We start from the raw sequence: 22,417 nt of genomic DNA, 5'->3' as shown, positions 1-22,417 counted from the left end.
TGGCTAGAAATCATCACAATCACAACAGACGCAGACAAATCTCAACTATCTGAAAACTGGTGGCCTTATTTCTAACAATTTTCCAATTTGAGAACCAACCAATTTGTTCCTATTTCAGGCAACCAAATCCTTCTATTATGGATGCAGAAGGAAGCTTCAGTCGTGGTTTTATTGCCTGGCATATGGGTGATTATGAGGACACCAATCAAAGAAACTCCAAACGGGCCATCCTCCTTCGGCAGAGCCAGGCAGCATTGCCAAGAGTTTCCAGACCACCTAAGCTGCCAAAGCTACCAAAAGAGCAGGAGGTACAATCATTTGCTTTTCAGAATCATCATAGAAAAAGTCAACCTGTTTTAACGTGTGAATTAGAGAATGCTATTTAATAGCAATACTATGAATAATCTGTTTAATAGCTCCTTTCAACCTATCAGAACGTTTTGTAATTCATATTGGATTTCCACAGTGATGTCCATATAGTGACTGGGTGGGTATTATTCCCATTTTATAGCTGCAGAAAACAGGAGGTGTGGGGATCAGTCCTCAGAACCACGTATTTATCACATGGTTTAACCTGGAGAGCACAGACATCTGCTCAGTTTCCAAAACCTGAGAAAACTCTCAGTCTGTGAGATGGAGGTAAATCTATAACCCTTCCTAAAACTCCACAGACTGGGCTTCCCTGGTGGCGCAGTGGTTAAGAATCTGCCCGCCAATGCAGGGGACAGGGGTTCGAGCCCTGGTCTGGGAAGATCCCACATGCTGCGGAGCAACTAAGCCCATGAGCCACAACTATTGAGCCTGCGCTTTAGAGCCCGTGCTTTAGAGCCCGTGAGCCACAACTACTGAGCCTGCGTGCCACAACTACTGAAGCCTGCGTGCCACAGCTACTGAGCCTGCATTCTAGAGCCCGCGAGCCACAACTACTGAGCCTGCGTGCCACAACTACTGAGCCTGCGCTCTAGAGCCCGCGAGCCACAACTACTGAGCCTGTGCACCACAACTACTGAGCCTGTCCTCTAGAGCCTGCGAGCCACAACTACTGAAGCCCACGCACCTAGAGCCCGTGCTCTGCAATAAGAGAAGCCACTGCAATGAGAAGCCCACGCACCTCAACAAAGAGCAGCCCCCGCTCGCCGCAACTAGAGAAAGCCCACACACCACAATGAAGACCCAACACAGCCAAAAATATAAATAAATAAGTAAATAAATTTATTAAAAAAAATACCCCACATACTGCCTAACAGAGTAAGAATATACCAGTTCAAATTCAAGGTTTTCTTCCCCATTACTATCTATGGAATCTTGAACAAGTTGCATAATTTCCCGATGTGGGTTTTTTCATTAGTAAAATGGGGATGTTAGTATCTGTCCTGAATATTTTGTAGAGTTATCATGAGAATCAAGTAAAGAGTGTGTAAGCATGTATTCAAATGAACAACTATTTCCTGAGGTCCTTCTGCACAATACCACAGCGAATCCACTCTGTAGTCATCCTGCGTTTCAATATTGAGTGTGACAACAAGCTTCCATGACAGAAAAGGGAATACACTCAGAGACTCCTGTTCCCTACATGGAGAGAGGCCCCTTGCTCCGCTGGAGAATCTTGCCACTGCCCTAGAATACTGCTTACCCTCTGTCGCCAGAGATCTGTTCATCAGGAGATGTCTGTTTGACAGTTAATTGTATATCCATCTGAGACACTCTGCGAGGAGCCGTGGAAGTCCTCCTTGGTAGGTCCTGCCCCAGGGATGCTCTGTATTGAAGAAGGTGGCGTTCAGCTGCTGACATTCCTATGTGGTCTGAATTTTGAGCTGGGTCCACGTGAGATTTTTGCAGTGTGTGTGAAGGAGTCTTGGATTAGTTATTTTCTACCACTGAACTAATTTTGTGTAGGATTAGAGAGATCATGAATTAAACCATCCCAAATTCCTCCTACTACCTATCATTCACTAAATACAATTGAGATGTCTTTGTGCATTAAAAAAATGTGTTAAAAGGCTGATTTTAAAATGATTTCAAATTTACAGGAGCGCAAGAACAGTACTAAGTGAACTGATACACTCCTCACTCAGAATCATCAGTTGTTCATTTTATTTGTTCTAATGCTTTCTTTCTACACACACACACATGCACGTGTGCATGCACACACACATACACACACACATTGGTTTTTACTGAACCGTTTGAAGGTAAGTTGCAGACGTGGTTTTGCTTTACCCCTAAATATTCAGGGTGCATTTCCTACGAACAAGGACGTTCTCGCACATAACCATGGTACAATGATAAGGTTCAGGAAATTTAACACTGATACGGTATTACCTAATCTATAGTTTATAAGCAAATTTTATTCATTGACCCAACGATGTCCTTTGTCACTTTCCCTGATCCAGGATCCTATCCAGGACCAGGTATTACGTTTAGTCCTAAACCTCACTAGTCTCCTTCAATTAGGAATGGCTCCTCAGTCTTGGTCTTTCGTGACACTGACATTCTTGAACAATTCAGACCAGTTCTGTAGAATACCTCTTAATTCAGGTCTACCTGCTATTTCCTCGGGTGATGTGTTTTGGGCAGGAATCCCAAGGTGAGTGATGCTGTGTCATCCTCAGGGTATCACATCAAAGAGGCACTTGACGTGAGTTTAACGCATCATTGGTGAGGGTAACTGATCACTTGGTTACACCTCTTCCCTTTCAGAGATAAACAAAATACCGTATCATTCAAAATAATCTTTTTTATCAGCTCAGGCTTTCTTCTTAATTCCAGAGATACCTTGGAAACTTGTTCCCCAAGTCCATCCATCCTTTGGATCATCCCACAGGGTTCTTGGGGCTGACACTTCACTAAGTACTCAAGCCCCCTCCCCCCACCCCCGCCACTTCACATAAATTCTCTCCGGGGAAGATAACTTGGAGCAAATGATAAACTCAAGCTTCCAGCATAAGCCTCACGCCAGCCAGCTACGCGTGGCTCCTGTTACTGTGCTCACCTGAGGTGCAGCCCATCGGCCTTCCTCGTGCTGCGAGAATCAGGACCATGCACTGGAAACAGCCTTGGAAAAACAAAACTTTGCCAGTGGTATTGGGGGGTTTGGGGAAAATTTTAAGCACATAAACCAACCCACAATATCACAATGCTTTCTCATCAAGATAGATAGTTGAAAATGGGGATATTTTATATTCACGTTGTTGAGTTTGGATTTATTCTTATAAACCTAAGTTTAGAGATTAATTTCTGAAAGTTTCTAAAACTTTCTAGAAGTGCAATTTATGGTATTTAACAGTATGTATCATTCTTGTATACATTACCCAAAATGCTCTTAGAAATATTTTTGGAAATCAATTGGGCAAATTTCTAAACTGTTTTTCTACATTTCCCCAAATTTCTTCTTTTAAGTCACAAAATGTCCCTCAAGTTCTATCTTCTATCACATTTGTTTTCCCTTCTTTTGGTTGACCTTTTTTTCTCCACGTAAATAATAGCTACTTAAGTGTTGTGAAATTTATGTGTGAGACAGTTTCAACATCGTGATCCATTTCTGTTTCATTTCTTTGCTTGCAAATATCTTCATTGCCCCCCTTGCTTCCAAAACATGGACACAATCTCGGTAATTGCTACGTTCTTTCCCTCACCCACTCACTCACACTGGGTGTGGGGGTAGCGATTCTCAAGGTTTTAATGTGCATCTGTGTCATCTGGGGATCGTAGTAAGGTGCAGATCCTGGTTCCGTCGGCCTGGGACAGGGCTTGAGAGTCTGCACGTCCGTCGAGCTCCCGGCTGAGGCAGCTGTGGTTGATCCAGGGGTGCTGAGTAGCCAGGCGCTGGAGGGTTCGCCCCGAGCTGCATTTTGAGCCAGAACAGGGGGGCCTTGATGGAGCAAACGGGAGTGGGAAACCAGGACGAAGGATTGACGGCACAGGCAGTGATCAGCTAGCGCCTTTAGGTGAGGGAGTGTGGTCTAACGTGGCTGGATAACCAGCCGCCTGCAGAGGTGGGTGTCTGGTGGTGAGGCCACAGGAGGGGGCGCAGGTGCTGAGGAGCTTGGATTTTCCTGGGCCAACTTTTAAACAAAAGTGACAGGATTAAGCTTTCATTTTGGGAAGGTTAGTTAGACATCAGCCTGGAGGAAGATTGGTGAGAAGTGTTGCTACAAAAGGGAGGTGAGTTTGGAGGGCATTTTGGTAACTCGGGTGAGAATGAGGAGGGACTGAAAGAAGGTAAAGAACAAGGAGAAAAGGTGATGCACTTGGCACCCAAAGAGTGCAAGTTCAGCAGCTCTGGGCACTGACTGGACGTGGGGAAAGACCTCAGTAATCACGGGAGGAGCCAGTGGAGGCTGATGGACCTGACCTTGTGAGGTGAGGGGTGGAGGCAGGGGCCTAGGAGAAAGGTCGGTTGACCGAGTGCTTGAAGGTGAGAGAAAGGGAAGATGACTGCTGGCCTGAGGTCCCCAGGAACACAGTGGGCAAGGCACAGCCGTGGGGATTGATCTCCTCTCTCCCACCACGGATGAGCTGGTGCCTCCTCCTCTGTTGTCTCAGAGGTTGTCCTAATTTAGGCTCTTCCTGTTCTTCAGCACCCCCTTTGCATCCCATGTTCAGAGACTATGACTTATCTAAGGGGAAACTCTGAAGTCTGTACTCTTCACTATGTTAAAGATCTTTGCTTCAAAGTCAACCTCCAGTAACCCGGTGTGACAATATTCTGACTCCCAGCTGCTTTGTTGGGTCCTCATGGACGTCATTGGACCGATATCTTAAGTACCTATGTTAGTCAGGGTTCTCCAGGGAAACAGAACCAACAGGATGGATGGATTGATGGATGGAAGGATGGAGAGACAGACAGATAGATAGATGAATGGATAAAGGGACAGATGGATGGATGGATGGATGGATGGAGAGATAGATGAAATGGATAAAGGGACAAATGGATGGATGGATGGATGGATGGAGAGATAGATGAAATGGATAAAGGGACAAATGGGTGGGTGGGTGGATAGCTGGATGGCTGGGTGGGTGGATGGATGGAGAGATAGACATGAATGGATGAAGGGACAAATGCATGGATGGATGGGTGGTGGATGGATGGATGGACAGATGCATAGAGACAGACAGATGGATAGCTTTCTCTTAAGGAATTAAGGAATTGGCTCACATGATTGTGGAGGCTGGCAGATCCCAAATGTGCACACAGGCCAGCAGGCTGGAGACCCAGGCACGAGTGTGAAGGCCGTGGGGAGGCCGAATTCCCTCTTCTTCAGGGGATCTCAGTCTGTTTTCTCTGAAGTCCTTCACCTGACCGGGGAGACGCCCCACCGTATGGAGGGTGACCTGCTTTACTCAAAGCCGACTCATCTGTGCTGCTGTCGTCTCAAAAGCCTTCCCAGCAACGTCGCACGGGTGTTAGACCAGGTATCTGGGTACCGTGGCCTAACCAAGGTGACACATAAGATTAGCTGTCACAGTACCCACCTCATCCAGGTGTGAGGATCAAATGAGGTGACATGCATCAGGCATCCGACAGAACCAAGGAGCAACGTGGTGTGTACGTGTGTGTCAGGGCTTTCTCAATGGCGTGATTTTAAAGGGAACGTGAAAAACACTTGAAATTTACCTTTAATCCAAAAAGGATTTAGCAATACCTAATATGACTCCTTCCTGTACTCTGAAAACAACAGGATTCAATATGGTCTTAGGTAGCTACAAAAGTTACACTTCATAGCATATGTTTCCTGAGGCCGTGTGTATCAGTGACACATTTCATAGCAAATATTTCGTAATGCCCTTTATTTTTCCTAAAATACATAAGATTCATCCACAGAATAACCTTACACACATAACTTATAACAAACCACTATAATGCCCTCGTTGTACTATTTTACAACTTACAGTAATATATAATACACAGATATTGGGGGCACTGGTAGATTAGAAAATATAATGAACGAAGCAGATACTTGCTCCTGAATGGAGTCTCCACGAAGGCAACAGCTACAAGCAGAGATGATAGAGAACACCGCGCTGATGACAGACTTCATGAAGAGCACAGCTACTGGTAACAGGGTTTTCCAAACGTACGTCAGTTCTTGCTGAAATCCTAAACCTTGCAAAGTTAAACCTCGCCTCAGTTTATATACAACAGTGGCATTCCTGGAAAATTCAGCGTATAGTAAGCTCGTGAGAGAAATGCGTTGTGCTTGTAAGTAACTCAAAATTAAATTCTCAGCTTAGATCATTATAAACTAAGGCTTTCACCCACCTGAATGTCAGCAGGATATTTGTGAGTCACACGGGAGGTGGGGTAACTCCTCGTTCCGGGGTGCTCTGCACGTGACAAGATGTTCTCCTATCACCCTCCGCCCCTGCCCATCCTGTGCCAGGAGCCCTCGCCCATGCCCATCACCTTGCTCACCAAAGAGGCCCTACGCTTCCCAAACAGCCCTGCTGAAAGTCACTGACATATACAGTGGGCTTGTTTCAGCATGAATTACTGGAAATGAGACGTCTAAATGTAATTAAATGCAACAAACAAAGCACAGGCAGTACCAGGAAAATGTTCAAGATAAATTCAGAAGGTTTATTGCACCAAATGCCACATAAAAATGGATCAAAATGATATGTGAACAAGTTTGAAGAAAAAAATTTCCATACAATGACATTGATATCTATTTAACTGATCAAAAACATAAAGTCCTACCAATTTGTCTTAATGGAACTTCAGTAGTAACAAATCAATCCCAGAATTTTCTCCTTTTTAAACAAACACCACTTAAATTTAAGCATATTGCAATCTTGCTTTCAAGATACACGGTTCACCAAAGATGGACATTTAAAAATTAACATTCAGAGGGGGCTGCTTGATTTAGGCAAACAGTATATTAAAAGGTCCCCTCCCCCAAAGCACGAGAGAAAACAAATGGTTCACATTTACCGAGAAGCTAAAGACTTTTTCAGTTTATTGGTGAAAGTATGCATGAACAAAATACTTTCAAAAGTATGTGTTAGTGGAAAAATCCAGATATTTAAAAGAACCGTGGGGTCACTCTATATTCTTTATTTTTATGTACAACCAACTCTAGTGAGGAACCTAAAAAGCTACAGGCTGAATTTTATAAAATCTCAGGACCTAATTAGAAGGGCCTAAACAACAGTTTAGTATCGTTTAGCAGGCAGGGATTTTCCTCCCTCGAAAAAAGTTAACTTTTTGAAAAATATGGAAAGTTTAAAAAGTTGCGATGTGTAAACGGCAGTTCCATGGGATGTGAAAAGTTTGGAGTTACTTTCATTAAAAAACAGCACACTTCAGAAAAATGGATTGAAGCCTGTACAAAAAGCTATTTAACACTGATAAAAATAAAATACTTTGGAATTATGCACAAGTATGGAAGCTACATTTTAAGTTTTCATTGTCATGTTTAAACGTACACAATGATCTTTACATTCATATCACCCGTCAGTCTATGAAAAATGAAACCGCGACATGCTAGAGAGAGGCCCATCACGGTCACGCGGGCGCACACCCGCTCTGTCCTGCCTCCCAGCTTGCGTGGAAAAGCAAGATGCTACAAAAGGTGCACTCAACAGGTAAGACGTCAAAGTTGAAGAAACCCTAAAGGTGGAATCCTGTCAACTGAGGTAGTTTTCTCTATTTGTACATTTTTTTTTTTTTTTTTTTTTAACTTTTGTTTCTTTTCTTGAGGTGGGCCTGGGCGAGGGCGGGTCCCTTCCTTGCCCTCTTGGGCTAAGACAGACCCAAGCCACCAGGTGGGGTCCGCTGTGTGTGTCAACACAGTTCCATGAGATTCTCTTCTTTTCCGCTTTTGGGAGGAGGGTGAGTTTAGGAGACAGCACAGGTGGACGTTCCCCAGGGGAGGGTTTGTGAACGAGCAGCGACAGCCCTGGTCTGCTGTGTGGCCGGCAGCCCTGAGGGTCGGGGCCGCCCAGGGTCCTGAGCGCTGTCCCTCCGTCACCTTCTCCCGGGGGAGGCGGCGGGCAGGAGATGCGGAGGCAAAGCCAGTTTCCTCAGCTTCCAGGGGCTGGGCCGCACCTGTACTGTGTGGAGTTCAGCATCGGCCGCTTAAAGCTCAGCGTCCCCCGGGCCGGGTGTACTGCTCACCGGGCCGCTACGTGCACTGATTTTGTTTCTAGTTACGGTCTGTGAGCCCTGGAGGGTCGGGGGGGCGGGGAGGAGGGAGGGGAAGCGCCCAGAACGTGTCAACGAGGAGAAGGAAACCGAGACTGCGGGTGCTCGAAGCCGGTGCAGAGGGGACGCTGGGACCTCACTCCGCACGGGCGGGGAGAGGGTGGCCACGGCTGAGGTCCACGACAACCGCCGCGATGCCACGGCGCCAAGGACTCGGGACACCCGTCTCGTGCCAGACATCAGGCAAGAGGAAACGGAAAACGTAGAAGGAATGGACAACGTCACTTTTATGAGAGAAAGACACACAATACAAATCCAAGATCTTAAGAGCCTCAACACACCTCTCTGCATTTCACATCGTAAAAAAGGGGGGGGGGGGCGGAATTCCCTGGGGTCCTGGGGTTAGGGCTCGGCGCTCTCACTGCGGAGGGCCCGAGTTCAGTCCGTGGTCGGGGAACGAAGATGCTGCAGGCCGCCTGGAGCAGCCAAAAGAAAGAAAGATGATTTATGAAAAAAGAGAGGGGAAGGCTGCAGTCCTGACCTATTCCTAAGAAAGAAAGAACACACACCTGTTTTTCTCCATTGGTCCTGCCGCTGTCCTCTTTCAAACAAGTAACCCGCGTGCATTTGTCAAAGAGTAAAGACACAGATGTATGTAACTTGGGGTCTGGGATCAGGATTTTATCAAGTAGAAAATATGAAGTCATTTTAACTCCTGAAAGGGAAGTCGTTTCATATTCTCAGGTGCAAAGCCTACCTGCAAAGGACCGGCATCCATTCATAAACGAGAAGGAAACCAGAGCCTGGTTGTAACGAACCGACCTCACGATCTGCAGGAACTAACAGTTCTGCTGTACTGGGTTAGCCCCCGGCCTTGAAACCACCCACTTGCCCAAGAGGCTTTTCCTTTACCCTGGATGTCAGTACATCGTCTGTTTCACGGCCAGTAAACTAAAGTGAACGTCCACAGAAAATTAAGGGTTTTTAAAAAGCAAACTATGCTCATAAATAATGCTTCATTTTGGCAGGTTTTTATACTACGGGGCAGTGAATTTCTGGGAAGCTGTTTTGAAAAGGACCTAGGGATTGGAAGGCACAGAGATGATTGATAGTGTAAAAATTCAGCTCCCATCGGGATTGTTCATAAACGTTCACACTAATTCATGAGTCACCCTGCACTCTTGCAGCGTTCGTTTCCCACCAGGACAGCTGGGCCTTTTAAAGCAGGAACAGTCCTTGGTATTAACTAGTATAGGAAGAAGGTGGCTTCCGCGGGAGGAGTTCAGCCACAGAACCACTCGCCGGCTGACGGAACCAACTTTGGTGAACGGCCCCGCTTAAAAGGCTGCCCAGAGCTGCGAAGGGTCCGGGGAAGCCGGGCGGGCTCGGGCCGAGGCCGCCGCTGCCACGGAACCACGCGGGCACGGGCTGAGGACGCCGCACCGACTCCTGCCTTGATCGCACCGGCGAGCCGTCCCGGAGCCACCCGCGGCTGCACCTCGAACGCGGTAAACTGGGACAAGACGGGGAGCAGCGGGTCCCCGGAGCTCCCGGCCCCCCGTGCCGTGCGCCGGACGGTGACGGTGACGGTGACGCCGGAGCGGAGGGCGGCACGCGCGGGCTTCCCGCGGCCGCTGAGCCGGGGCCAGGACGGCGGGACCCCTCTCCCCGGCTCGGGGAGCTCGCGCTGGCACCCGGGAGACGTCCCGGCCCCGCTGCTGCGCCCCGACGTGCTCGCGGCCCCGCCCGGCCCGGCCCGGCCCAGCGCGGCAGCACCGGCTCCGTCTGCCCTGCTCGGGCCTCGCGGTCCTGGGGAGCGGCCGTCCGTCCTCCCTCCTTCCACGGGGCAGCTGTCCGGAGCGTCGGCTTACAGGAGTATCTGAGCGACGTACGGAGAGTGAGTGCTGGCGACGGCCGTCAGCAGGGGCAGGTCGTTGGACTCGATCCTGAGGGCGGACAGGGGAGGGGACGTTGCTTTAAAGCTGCAGGACTTACGGGAGGGGCCCGGCGCCGGACCCCCGGGCTGCCCGGTCAGTGCCCAGAACCGATGCCGGAGTGAACGAGGCGGCGACACGAGAGCCTGTCCCTGGGACCCCACGTTCCCCGCATCCCCGCGCGGCCCCTGTGCGACTCCCCCTCCGGGCAGCCCTCCCGGCCTGCACCCCGGGTCTGCACCGGCAGCGTCTCCAGAACCCCGGAGATTCCTTCAAGGCTGACACGACCGAGACGCCCACTGAGCGCGTGCCCGACACTCACAGGTGCGCATGGGCAGAAGGCCGCGCGTCCTGGAGAAGTCAGGCCGGTCTCGGTCCTTGAAATACGTCCTAACGCTCTCCCTTGATTCCCAAAACCAAAAATTAAAAATAGACCCTAAAAAGGCAGCGGGCATGACCCCGTGGAGTTTTCCACGCCTTCTCCAGTCATGCTCCCTCCGGACCTCAGTTCGGGGCAGACGGGGAGCTCCCAGCACCTTAGTGCTGCTGGCCTGAGCACGGGAGGGGCTGAGGAGGGGCTGGAGGGACCCCCACTAACAAGGCGCTGAGGGGCCTGGCGACGAGGAGGTAAATCCACCCTCACCATCCTTCTGGGGGTGCTGATGGGTGGGCACCTGTCAGGGGCCAGGCAAGCGTCCTGGAGATAAAAGCTGCACATCCTGCATCGGAAACCGGATGGGGCAGGACTAGTGAGGCTGGTGAAGAGATCTAAGTAAAACGTGTAAAAGCAAATGCCTCAAACGGGGAGAATATTTTTTAAATGATGTAAAAAAAAAAAGTGACAGGAAACGCTAAGAGCCAAACAATACAGTATAAGTCATATCCTGGGTGTGAAAGATGGAAAGTCCGACAAGAATGCAGAGGCCTGAGCCTTGAAATAATACTTTGATTGGCAGGCTTAACAGAGAATTTCAGGGTTGATGTTTTATACACAGTATTTCCTTGCCCCAAACTGGGGAGGCGGGGGGAGGTCATCATCACAGGTAAGGGAGACAATGCCTCATCTACACAAGTTTTTGTTACTTCTCTGTGGAAAATTAACCAGAGAGTAAAACACAAGTCAGTAAAACACAAGTCTTCCCCCAGAGAAGTCAGGACCAAGAGCCTCTGGAAAATGATACACGTTATCGATAGCATGCACGCCTCCTCTTCTGATGGGCTCATAATAAAAGGGAGGAGAGTACGGTCACCCCAGGACGTGCAGAAGGGCCCCCAAGTCCAGGAGAATGGCCTTCCCCACCTCCTCCAGAAAAAGCACGGAAAGCACAGCTGCTGCCGCGTGTGTGACAGCTCGTGACTCGCACATCTTACTGAAATGACTAGAAATGGGCAGATGGAGGAGGATCACACTCTTCACTTTCAAGGGTAAAATAATCCAGGGGCAAGACTAACAAGGTACCACTAGCTTCAAGGTCTGCATGTGTTTCTGGGCGTGAAACTCCAGTATCAGATACAAGAAACATGCCGTTCACTGGGGAGCCCCAGAGGCTGGACAGGTCAGTGGGTAGAGCGCGGGGGACAGCCCCCCGCAGACACCGGCACTCCCCAGAACTCACCCCAGAACGACACTTAATTCTTTCACGTGCACGCGCGTGTGTCCACGAAGATACTCAGACAGCATCTTACTCTTCAGGTACATCTCCTGCAGTCTGTCTTCCAGGTGCATGATGCACTGCAAAGGCAATTACACTCACGATGAGGGCAAGAACGCAGATCTCTGCCAACGTCTAAGAGCCGCAATTCCCTCAATCCATTTCTAAGTATGCTACTGGAATCTCATCTCTTTAAAACATACTTCAAGAATTACAACCCAGCTCAAACCCTACCATAAGCAGGGATAAGAATAGGTTTTTGTCATCAACAAGGACCTACTGAAAAGCACAGGGAACTCTACTCGTTACTCTGCGATAACCTATATGGAAAAGAATCTGAAAAAGAATAGATACGTGTGTGTACAACCGAATCACTTTGCTGTACACCTGAAATTAACACAACATTGTAAATCAACTGTACTCCAATATAAAATTTAAAAAAATAAAAAATAAAAAAGAATAGGTTTTTGTAAAACAATAAAGTTTAATTTTTCCAGTGACTGTTAAGATCTTCATATATATTTTCTGGTCTTTCTAAAAAAGCATTTGTTTCTACATAGTTAAAATTATTCTATAAGTACACTTATTTCCTGCTTTCAAAAAACTTTCTAATAATCCTTTTCCCATGTTATTAAAAATTCTTTATCAATATAATTTTTATGACTGATTTTTCAGAATGTGAATTTACCATGACTAAAATCACATAGCCATCTGCATTTTTGTTATTATACATAATTTTGTAAAGAGCACCTTTCTTGTTGTTTTCCTATATCTCAGATTATTTTGGTGCAATTCGTTCCCAGAAGAATGACTGGAACAAGGTTATTCTGAACCTTTTTTTTTTTGCTCTCGAGAGTGTATTTTTAACTAGGTCTCTAGTAACAATGAAGAAAGGGCAATTTTGTTCAGAACATCTCTACCCTTGGAACTGTGTCCAGCTTCGTTTTTAGAGAGCAGCAGTCACCTGTGTCTTGCACCAGAGGCAAATGCTTTTGCATTTGGCAGGGAGACCAATCCAGGCAGCTCAGTAAGTCACCTGATGGCTCTGGCAAGGGTCACTCCATCAGACGTGATTTTCTTCTAGACCTTTAGGCCTGCTATTTTCAAGGTAAAAAGATTAACAGATGCACTTGAAAATGTTGATCTTGACCACCTGGGCTGATCAGTGACATGGAAAAAGTATCCATTCGAGATGCAATCTTTTCCATTTTTCATTGGCTTAAAACCTTAAGTGCATCGTATTGTGTGGACGAAACACAACTGGTAAGTGAGTAAGAGTAATAATCAAAGCAAGGAGGATTTCGCCAATTCTCTTGGGGGAAAACGTTCCCCCAGGAAAACAGAGTTAAGTGCGGAAAGGTGTCCTGTTCAGTGTCAGTTCCTTGTGGAGCAAATACAAAGTTTTAGTAAGAGTGTTGTAAAATATTAAAAAGAACATTCACATTACGTTGAATCCTTTATGTTTTAAAATAGTGAATTTACTGTGTTTTCACAGTCCCCAGGAAAACTGTGTTGCAGTGCGGAAATAAACAGAACATTGGTTCATATGGAATGTGCACGGAACTTGCAATCAAAGCACTTAGAAATTTTTTTAAAAGCCTGATTATGAAATTGAAGTGTTTCGCGATTCCCCTCCCTCCTTTCTGAGATGGATTTCTTCAACTTTAACTTCTGAAATTTAAAATAGCTACTTTCTCTTTTCACACTGAAGGTACTAACAGGCCTTTAATCACGTGTTTCATTCGAGTGACTTTTAAGGAGAATTTTAAACTGCAGATGAAATGTTCTTTGATCCTGATTTTGTCAAGTCATTCATATTATTAAGTGGTCATATGTAACTTATGTCTAAATGAAGTAAAAAGAATTAACTGTGGTAATTTACTGCTGGGATAACTAAGATTTCAAACGTAGCAAGAGATATGGATTATAGAATAAAATATAAAAGTTTGGTAAATATAACAGTAAAAAACTGTAAAATCAAATATATCTCTCTTCCCTTACAGAAAAGCAGACTTCGGCCTCTAAATCAGCATGATGCAAGTTGCTACTAGAAGGAAAAACTGCCTACAAATGTAGAACAGGAATCAGGTTGTAATAGGCCACAGGTGGGGCCTTCTGTGTTACCCCTGAGAACAGGCGTCCTACAGTTTAAAGCCCAAATAAAGGTTTCAGTGAGAAGGTGGTGTCAGTCTTCAAAGCCATGAACACTGTTTCACGCAACTGGTTCTTACTAACAGTTACACTAATAGTAGCTGTTTCCTGAGTGTGTGTAACATCCAGCACTACTTCAAGTGCTCTACCCGAATTATCTCACTTAACTTTTATCACCAGACAGGACAGGTGCTGCTGTGCCCCAGCTTCGACAAGGCACCCGATTCGGAAGCAGAGGCGCCTGGGTCTGAGTCCAGGCCACTGAAAGCCCACGGACTGGCCACTACTGTCCACTGGCTGCCAGGGCATCTCATCTCGCCTGAGCTCGGACAGGTAGAAGGCAGCCCCTTGGAGGACTCCCACACATGCTTGTTGCCTAGGTACCGTCTTCACTTTGCAGAGGAGAAAGCTGCGGCCCTGAGATGCCCGACGAAGCAACGGCAAAGCCTGGGCGTGGACCCGTGACGTCCAGGGGTGCCCCGTGATGCTGTGCTGCCACCTGAGGTGACAGCCAGTGTTTCAAAGCACCTCCTCCAAGGACAGAGGAGTCCCGACCTTCCGAGGGGTGTGGTACGCCTGCAGATCCGGCCACGAGAGCTCAGGGGAACACCCGCCACGAGCAATCGGGGAGGTGACTCACATTCAGCCTCCTACTTGGTTGTCAATAGCTCTGCATCTTTTGCGGAGGCCGGAGGCTGGAAGGGAGACGCTGTTTGGTTTGGGGCTGAGGGAGGAGGAGTCCAGAAGGCCGGTGGGCTCTTCCCAGGTGCAGCCCCGCCAGCTCGCGGGGCTGTGCCCTGTACGTGCCCTTCAGCTGCACTTGTGCTCTGGAAACCTTGCTCCCTTCCTGGCTAAATGTATTTTCTCTCGATCTCTCTGCACACAGACACACAGGAATTTGTTTTGCATGTTATTCCAGGGACTCGGGGAGAGCTGCTGATCATTTTCTCGGAGTTCAGGGCGTCTGTCTGCTGTTTGTATTTAACGTAACGTTATCAAAGTGATTTTAAAATCCCATTCGAAAAGGAACAATTGATACCATCCCCTGTGGCTATGGTGCTTCAACATTTTAAGCGTTTACACGAACGATATTCTATGTATCCATAACAGCTTTGGGAGGATGGTCCCTGAACTGATGGCCCCTGAACTCGTCCCTTCGGAAGCTGGCTGGCTTGCATTTGACCCGATGACGGGAAAACCGATGAGTCCCCCAAAGGAGGATGTTAAACTTCCCTTTATGCTCGATCCCTGCCCCCATACCTTCCCTGTTTCTCCACGTAACTTGTTCAAAAAGATTGTGTCACTCTGTGCTCTCTGTCTCCAGAAGGACTATTGTCACTGAATCCAGCCCGTGTGCTGGTTTTGTGTCACACGCTCTGTTTTCACTGATGCTACCATCCAGTTAGACTAAAATCAATACACGGGAATGCGTGACTTTATAACCGCAATGCTGCGGAAAATGCTTTCTTAGCTCACTTCTCTGATGGTCTGAGAACGATACTTACAAAGTCGGCGGGGAGGTGAAGCCTATAAAGCTGCAGGATGGACTGAAGTAAACTGGACACCTGGCTTGAGACCAGGACGTCCTGGCCGAGTTTCGTGCCGTCCACCGCCTTCCTCTGACTCGTGGCCACCTGGACGCTCCACTTGTCCGTGTCTGCAATGATGCACACGGCCTCGGCGATGGGCTCGTCGAGCACGGGGTGCTGCGGGACAGACACACGGGGTCAACTCTTCACCATGCTTCCGGTGACATCGGCACGTCCAGAAGTTTCTGTGCAGCGTCAGACTCAGGGGCAGAGGTGGTGGCGGGAGCCCCGGGAGCCCCGAGCCCTACAGGGACCCAAACTGGGGTGTCATCCCATAGTCATTTAAATGTTAACTTGACAAACCTGCACCCAGGGGGCACACTATAAACGTCACCAAACATTCAGAGGTAAGCAAAAAGGCCTGTGGTCTCCCTCCATCCCAGGACATTAAAGCCCGTTTCCTTCTGGAAGACTGCACTCTCCTTTTATGCTTTTTATTTTTATTTATTTTTTTCCCACGAGTCTGTGGGATCCTAGTTCCCTGAACTGGGATCGAACCCGGGCCCCCTGCAATGGAAGCGTCTTAACCACTGGGCCGCCAGGGAAGTCTCTGCACCCTCCTTTTAAAATGGAGACGGTCAGAATAAGGTGTAGGAGTCTACTGCCATTTTCCCCATCACAAGGCTTGGCAGGGTAACTTAACAGCCCCTGAAAGGCATAGCTTTAATCACGAGGCAATATTTATTCAGAAACCATGTGCTACACGCATAAATCAACTCCAGGACAACTAAAGTCAGACTGGCCAGGGAGCTGTGTATCGAGATGAGGCCAAAAGGCACAAGTGCGGCTACTGATGAACGTACTTAAAATACCAAATCCTCGGTTAACTGGGCAGTGATGGATGGAGCAGGTTAACTAGGAAACTGTGCCACGGGGCCAACGGGGTGAACACTGACGCCGTCCAGGAACATGGCCCACGAGAGGCACGTGAAAAGACGCTCAACATCACTAATCATTAGAGAGATGCAAATCAAGATTACAATGAGGTATCGCCTCACACTGGTCAGAATGGCCATCATCAAAAAGTCTAGAAACGATAAACACTGGAGAAGGTGTGGAGGAAAGGGAACCCCGCTGCACTGTTGGCGGGAATGTAAATTGATACAGCCACTGTGGAGAACAGTATGGAGGTTCTTTAAAAAACTAAAAATAGAACTACCATATGACCCAGCTATCCCACTCTTGGGCATATATCCAGAGAAAACCATAATTCGAAAGGATGCATGCACTCCAATGTTCACTGCAGCACTATTTACAAATAGCCAGGACATGGAAGCAACCTAAGTGTCCATTGACAGAGGAATGGATAAAGAAGATGTGGTACATACACACAATGGAATATTACTCAGCCATAAAAAGGAATGAAATTGGGTCATTTGTAGAGCTGTAGATGGACCTAGAGACTGTCATACAGAGTGAAGTAAGTCAGAAAGAGAAAAACAAATATCGTATATTAACGCATATATGTGGAATCTAGAAAAATGGTACAAATGAACTTATTTACAAAACAGAAATAGAGTCACAGATGTAGAAAACAAACTTATGGCTACTGGGGGGGAAAAAGGGGGAGGGATACATTGGGAGATTGGGATACATATACACACTGCTATATATAAAATAGATAACTAATAAGTACCTACTGTACAGCACAGGGAACTCTATTCAATGCTCTGTAATGACCTGTATGGGAAAAGAATCTAAAAAAGAGTGGATCTATGTATACGTATAACTGATTCACTTTGTTGCACAGCAGAAACTAGCACAACATTGTAAATCAACTATACTCCCAAAAAATTAATTAAAAAAAGGGAAACGGCCTAAAAAATTGAATTTCTCAAAACTGATCACAGTGTAACTGCTTCACCACCAGCTCCTCTGACACATGTGTTCAGGATCCCACACGCGTGCAAATCAAGGGCACAACAGGACTGCCCTCCAGCCCCAAACTAGGAGAGAGAAGGGGGTGGGCAGGTACACAGTGAGATGGAGACAGACGGAACGCACCTCGAAGCCGGCGTCCTCGAGCACACCTTTCTGACCCTCAGTCACTGAAGGCAAAGAGGGCCTGGCCTCCTCCTGTCACGCGGTTCCTTCCGCTGCCCTGTGGTGGCCCCTCGCGCTAGGTTCGTCCTGATTCCCCTTTGGAGAAGGACCTTTCCCAGGTAAATCCTGGAGGCCCCTCCCTCTGTCACAGGGTGGGAACAGGGCCCAAGCTGGGCCAATCAGACTCTCCCTCCCGGCCACCTGCCTGGAGCACGCAGCCAGGAGGCCGGGAGCCGCTGGGGTCACCGCGCTCCCGCTCGACAAAAGCCACCACGAATACCCACAGCGATGCTTGGTTCCTGCACTTCCACAGGGGCCTTGTTTCCTGCCGACCCCAAGCCTAGTTCTTCAGTCTCCTTACCATTTCTAAGGATCCCTAATATCCCTCCAATGAAGTCCCTTCCGGTTAAATTAACAAGAGTCGGTTTCTGCCGCTTGCAGCAAAGAACCCACACAGGTACACGACCTTGTCTCGGGTGACCGAGACCTGAGCTTTTTACGACTTAACACTAGTAGTGGGAAGGCCGATGATGGAAACCCAAATGTCTGCTGTCACGCTTACTTTCAGCAGGTGGTCTGGCTCCCTCGTTTGCGGCTTTTCCACTCAATCTTTGCGCTCTTTCCCACAGACAGGGAAGTGACTGGCGGGCTGAATGAGAACTTTTTTCCTCAACTGTATCCAGGACGGAAACTTTCACGTTTTAGAATATTTTCCCCATTGAGAAGAATAGCAAATCAGGCAAAGTCTAGCGGCCCAACATTTATTTAAGCACAGGTTAAACGTGAGAAATAAAGAATGTGGCAAAGCAGATTCTTGAATTAATGAAGCCCAGTTTCCCAAGGATGGCTCTCATTTTTTAAGACTTGCTCACCAAACAGTCGAAATGCTCACACACACAATGACCCTAAATTCCCACTCTCACCCGCAGGTTTTTGTGACCCCTCAGTCCTACCCTCCTCACACACTCTCCAAAACAGAAAGTAAAGACAGGGCTGCAATGACTTCCCTTTACAAGTTCCTGCAAGTTCTTGCTCAATCCGTGTGTCATAAACTCGCAGCAAGAGGACGATGACTTGCCATCAGTGTACCTGGTCCTTGTGAGCAAAGGAAATGGAAATTTGGAAATTTAAAAGATTTGTATTTTGAGCTCAAGTTCCTTCAATGCTTTGCATTTATCAGAAATTCAGTGTGCTGGGTATAGCACAAAACAGATCTATACTGAGACCTTTTCTTCAAGGGACTTACGTTCCGAAAGTATATATATAATCATCAAAGACCAGAGGCCAACGTACGTACAGTGAGTGGAATGCATGCCAGTTCCCTTTCACCTGGATTTCAAGCACCTCCCTCTAGCAAGGCGTGGTAACAGGACCCAAGCCAGGCCAATCAGATGCCCCTCCCCTGAGATTTCCCTGTGAGCAGGGGGCCCAGGAGGCTGAGAAGGGTTGGGGTAAAAACCTAGCTTTTGTTGGATTACTTGTTTGCAGTAGGTAATGTGGGCCCTAGTTTCCAGCTCAGCTCAATTTCCGAAATGATTTCCCCAGCACCGTGACAGGGAAGGGAGCAGCGTGTGGGCCCGAGGAAAGCACACAGACAGCAGGTTACGGGGCCCCATAACCACACACAGAGCTCCGCCTTCGCAAGTGAGCCGCAGGCACGAGGGCGGCGAGGCTCACTGGGGAAGCGATGGATGGAAGGCTGTCCAGGTCCCGGTGACCCCAGGAGGCTGCAGGCCCAGGGGCAGTAACAGCAGAGGAGCGACGGAGGAGTTGGCTCAGGTGTCTTACGAGGAAGAACGAAATGGGTCAGAGAACCGTGAAAGAAAGAAAGTGCGCGTGAGCCATTTTTAAATCACTGGCGGAAACCTGAGCACAGACTGAAGAAGGCTAGGTCCGAGGGTTGGGACAAACGGACAGGAGGTCGAGAGCCCGTCCCCTGAAGGAGGGGCCGACTCTTCTCTCCCTGGACTCCCAGCTCCTAGCCCAGGACCGGGCCCTCGAGAAAGGGGCCCAGGTCAAGCACAGCGGTGACAGGGGAGGCAAGCACGTGCAGCCCCAACACAGCGCGGTGCCACCACGTGTGCAGGATCCAGGGACACAGAGAACCACGGAGAGCTGTCAGGGGAGCACCTTAAAAAGCAATCACACAGGGCACGACACTCAGCATCCTGTGACAAACCACAGTGGACAAGAGCACGAAAAAGAACATACTTCTGTAGCTGGGTCACTGTGCTGCACAGAAGAGATGAACACAACGCCGTAAATCAACTCGACTTCAATGAAATGAAGAAACAAGAATTACACATCCTCGGACTCCTAGATATCTAACACGTAATTCCCTGAACACACCCAACTGCCTCTAAGTACACCATCTAGCAGTTACTCACTTATTTCCTGAAGAAAAAACACTTTTAAAAGGAAGATGGAAATAGAGGGAAATGTAAACAGTCAAGACAAAGAAATGAATCCTGGAGAGAGAGCAAAAATGTCTATAACTTAGATTAAGTTATAATCTGAGGGGCACCAGGGTGACTGGCTGGCCAGCTCTGATCTGGTTTAAACTTCTCTAAGGTCAGAGAAGCTGAAGTTCTGGTGATTCTGGAGATTTCTGATACATATCTTCCCCAAAGAAACACAACCCCACTAAAGACAGGGCAGTTCAACCGTATCATGGTGTGGCTTATTAGTCAATGTCTAAGCTTTTAGAATTTAAAGAACTCCATGATCCAGAAGACCACGCCTGGATTATCACAGGAACACTCACCCACACACGCCCTCCGCCCTGCCTGGTATTCAATGGAAAATTCCTCTTAGAAAAGGCTCTACTTTTTTTTTTTTTTAAATAAATTTATTTATTTTATTTTATTTTTACTTTTGGCTGCATTGGGTCTTTGTTGCTGCACGCAGGCTCTCTCTAGTTGCGGCGAGCGGGGGGCTACTCTTTGTTGCAGTGCGCGGGCTTTTCATTGCGGTGGCTCCTCTTGTTGTGGAGCACGGGCTCTAGGCACGTGGGCTTCAGTAGTTGTGATGTGTGGGCTCAGTAGTTGTGGCTCATGGGCTCAGTAGTTGTGGCTCGCGGACTCTAGAGCGCAGGCTCAGTAGTTGTGGCGCACGGGCTTAGCTGCTCCGCGGCATGTGGGATCTTCCCAGACCAGGGCTCGAACCCGTGTCCCCTGCATTGGCAGGCAGATTCTTAACCCCTGCACCACCAGGGAAGTCCAAAGGCTTTTTAAGGCATACAGAGAACCACAATAAACAAAGGAAACACTGAATTATATGATGCTTCTTCTTATTACTTTTCCTTATGAGCCATATCTTAACTGTAGAAGTAATTAATAGTGAAATCTGTCAGGCGGGTCTCTTAAGTTCACGAGTTTATCAACTTCACGTACACACCAGGGTACACACAAATACAGACACTTATCAGCAACAACATACATGGTGCAGTGCTTTTGAGAAATTAAGTACTTTAACAAATGCTGTAAAACGTTACGACTGAATGATTCAAACACCTACTAGAAGCCCAATCCCTCCAGCTCCGTCCTTAGGGCTTGGATCTGATATTTCACCGAGGAGCCAAGGCTCTGAAGCTGGGCGCGACTGGGCTTAACTGTCACCTCCATCACTTACTAGCCCTGGGCCTCAGTGGCCACTCACCTGGGCCTCAGGGTCTACGTCTGCCAGGTGTGATCGTACTTGGTTGAGAGTGTCTGTGAGAAAAATGAGCGTGGAACACGAAGTGCAGCGCCCGCCGCTTGTCGGGGGCCTTCGGCTGCTTCCCTACACCACCACCTCCACGTAACCACGTCCCCCAAACCCTCGCAGCACCACTTCCCTCCCCAACCCGGAGCCCTACTCCAGCACGGACACCCCAACGCTTAGGCTCAAACCTGTCTCCTTCCACCCTGGAAGCTCCCGTCGGGGCCCACCGTCACGTGCACACGCTCCCCTCCGGGGCGCCCTCAGGACAACTCCCTGCTCTGGGCAGGGAGGTGGCCCACCTGTCACTCGGGCTGGGCCCAGAATGTCTTCCAGTTCTTCAGGGGCCCAGCCTGGGCCCCCACGCCCCTGCACCCCTCAACAGGACTCCCCGCGTCCACTGTCTGGCACTGAATCACACTGCCTCAACTTGCTCTGGATTTCACATCTGCTTGTCTACTCAGTGATTTCATAAGTAACTCAAGGAGAGAAATCACGTTTTTCTTCCGTAGTCTCGGAAATGAGCATAACAAAAGGCAAGGCATGTGCTAAATGTCTAACGCGTGCGGCTCTGCTGAACAATTCTCTATTTCTTTATTTTTAGATTCAATCCAGTTCCTATTAAGTCATCCACACAACTATTAACATACTTCTTTTCCATGTATTGCACTTAAATGACTAACACATTTCACATGGTTACCTTTTTCCTTTCTAAAAATTTTTATTGAAATATAGTTGATTTACAATGTTGCACTAGTGTCAGATATACAGTAAATTGACCCATTTATGCATATATATATATATATATTTTTTTTTTCTTCTCTCCCATTATAGGTTATTACAAGATCTCGAATATAGTTCCCTGTGCTATACAGTAGGTCCCTGTTGCCTATCTATTTTACATACGGTAGTGTGTATATTTTAATCCCAAACTCCTAATTTATCCCTCTCCCCTCCCCTTTGGTAACCATAAGTTTGTTTTTTATGTCTGTGAGTCTATTTCTATTTTGTAAATAAGTTCATCTGTATCATTTTTTTAGATTCCACATATATGATATCGTATGGTATTTGTCCTTCTCTGTCTGACTTACTTCACTTAGTATGATAATCTCTAGGTCCGTCCACGTTGCTGCAAATGGCACTAATTCGTTCCTTTTTATGGCTGAGTAATATTCCACTGTATACATGTACCACATCTTCTTT

The 22,417-nt window shown here is 47.7% G+C and overlaps 2 protein-coding genes across 11 annotated transcripts in view; one reads left to right on the top strand and one right to left on the bottom strand.

The window, feature by feature from the left end:
• Nucleotides 1-15,382, top strand: part of SPMIP2 (sperm microtubule inner protein 2) — a 163,630-nt gene extending 148,248 nt beyond the window's left edge. The window contains exons 5-6 of one of the 2 annotated variants that reach the window (XM_082391366.1): nt 119-308; nt 13,736-15,382. In XM_082391366.1, the coding sequence (XP_082247492.1) occupies nt 119-308; nt 13,736-13,783 (238 nt within the window). In that variant the 3' untranslated portion in view covers nt 13,784-15,382. Of the gene's footprint in view, nt 1-118; nt 7,787-13,735 lie in introns of those variants that run through there. The other variant, XM_082391365.1, reaches the window with a different exon arrangement.
• The window catches only part of FNIP2 (folliculin interacting protein 2), a 115,810-nt gene continuing 99,952 nt past the window's right edge, over nt 6,560-22,417 (bottom strand). For all 9 annotated transcript variants that reach the window (XM_082391313.1, XM_082391314.1, XM_082391306.1 and 6 more), the window contains 3 exons: nt 15,389-15,589; nt 11,697-11,812; nt 6,560-10,092 (listed from right to left, as the gene is read on the bottom strand). In XM_082391313.1, the coding sequence (XP_082247439.1) occupies nt 10,014-10,092; nt 11,697-11,812; nt 15,389-15,589 (396 nt within the window). In that variant the 3' untranslated portion in view covers nt 6,560-10,013. The remainder of the gene's footprint in view (nt 10,093-11,696; nt 11,813-15,388; nt 15,590-22,417) is intronic.

This window comes from Balaenoptera borealis (assembly GCF_965194805.1).
Source record: "Balaenoptera borealis genome assembly, chromosome: 4".
Classification (NCBI taxonomy): Eukaryota; Metazoa; Chordata; class Mammalia; order Artiodactyla; family Balaenopteridae; genus Balaenoptera; species Balaenoptera borealis.
Note: the sequence above shows the minus strand (reverse complement) of the source record. Positions and strands in the feature narration are given on the sequence as shown.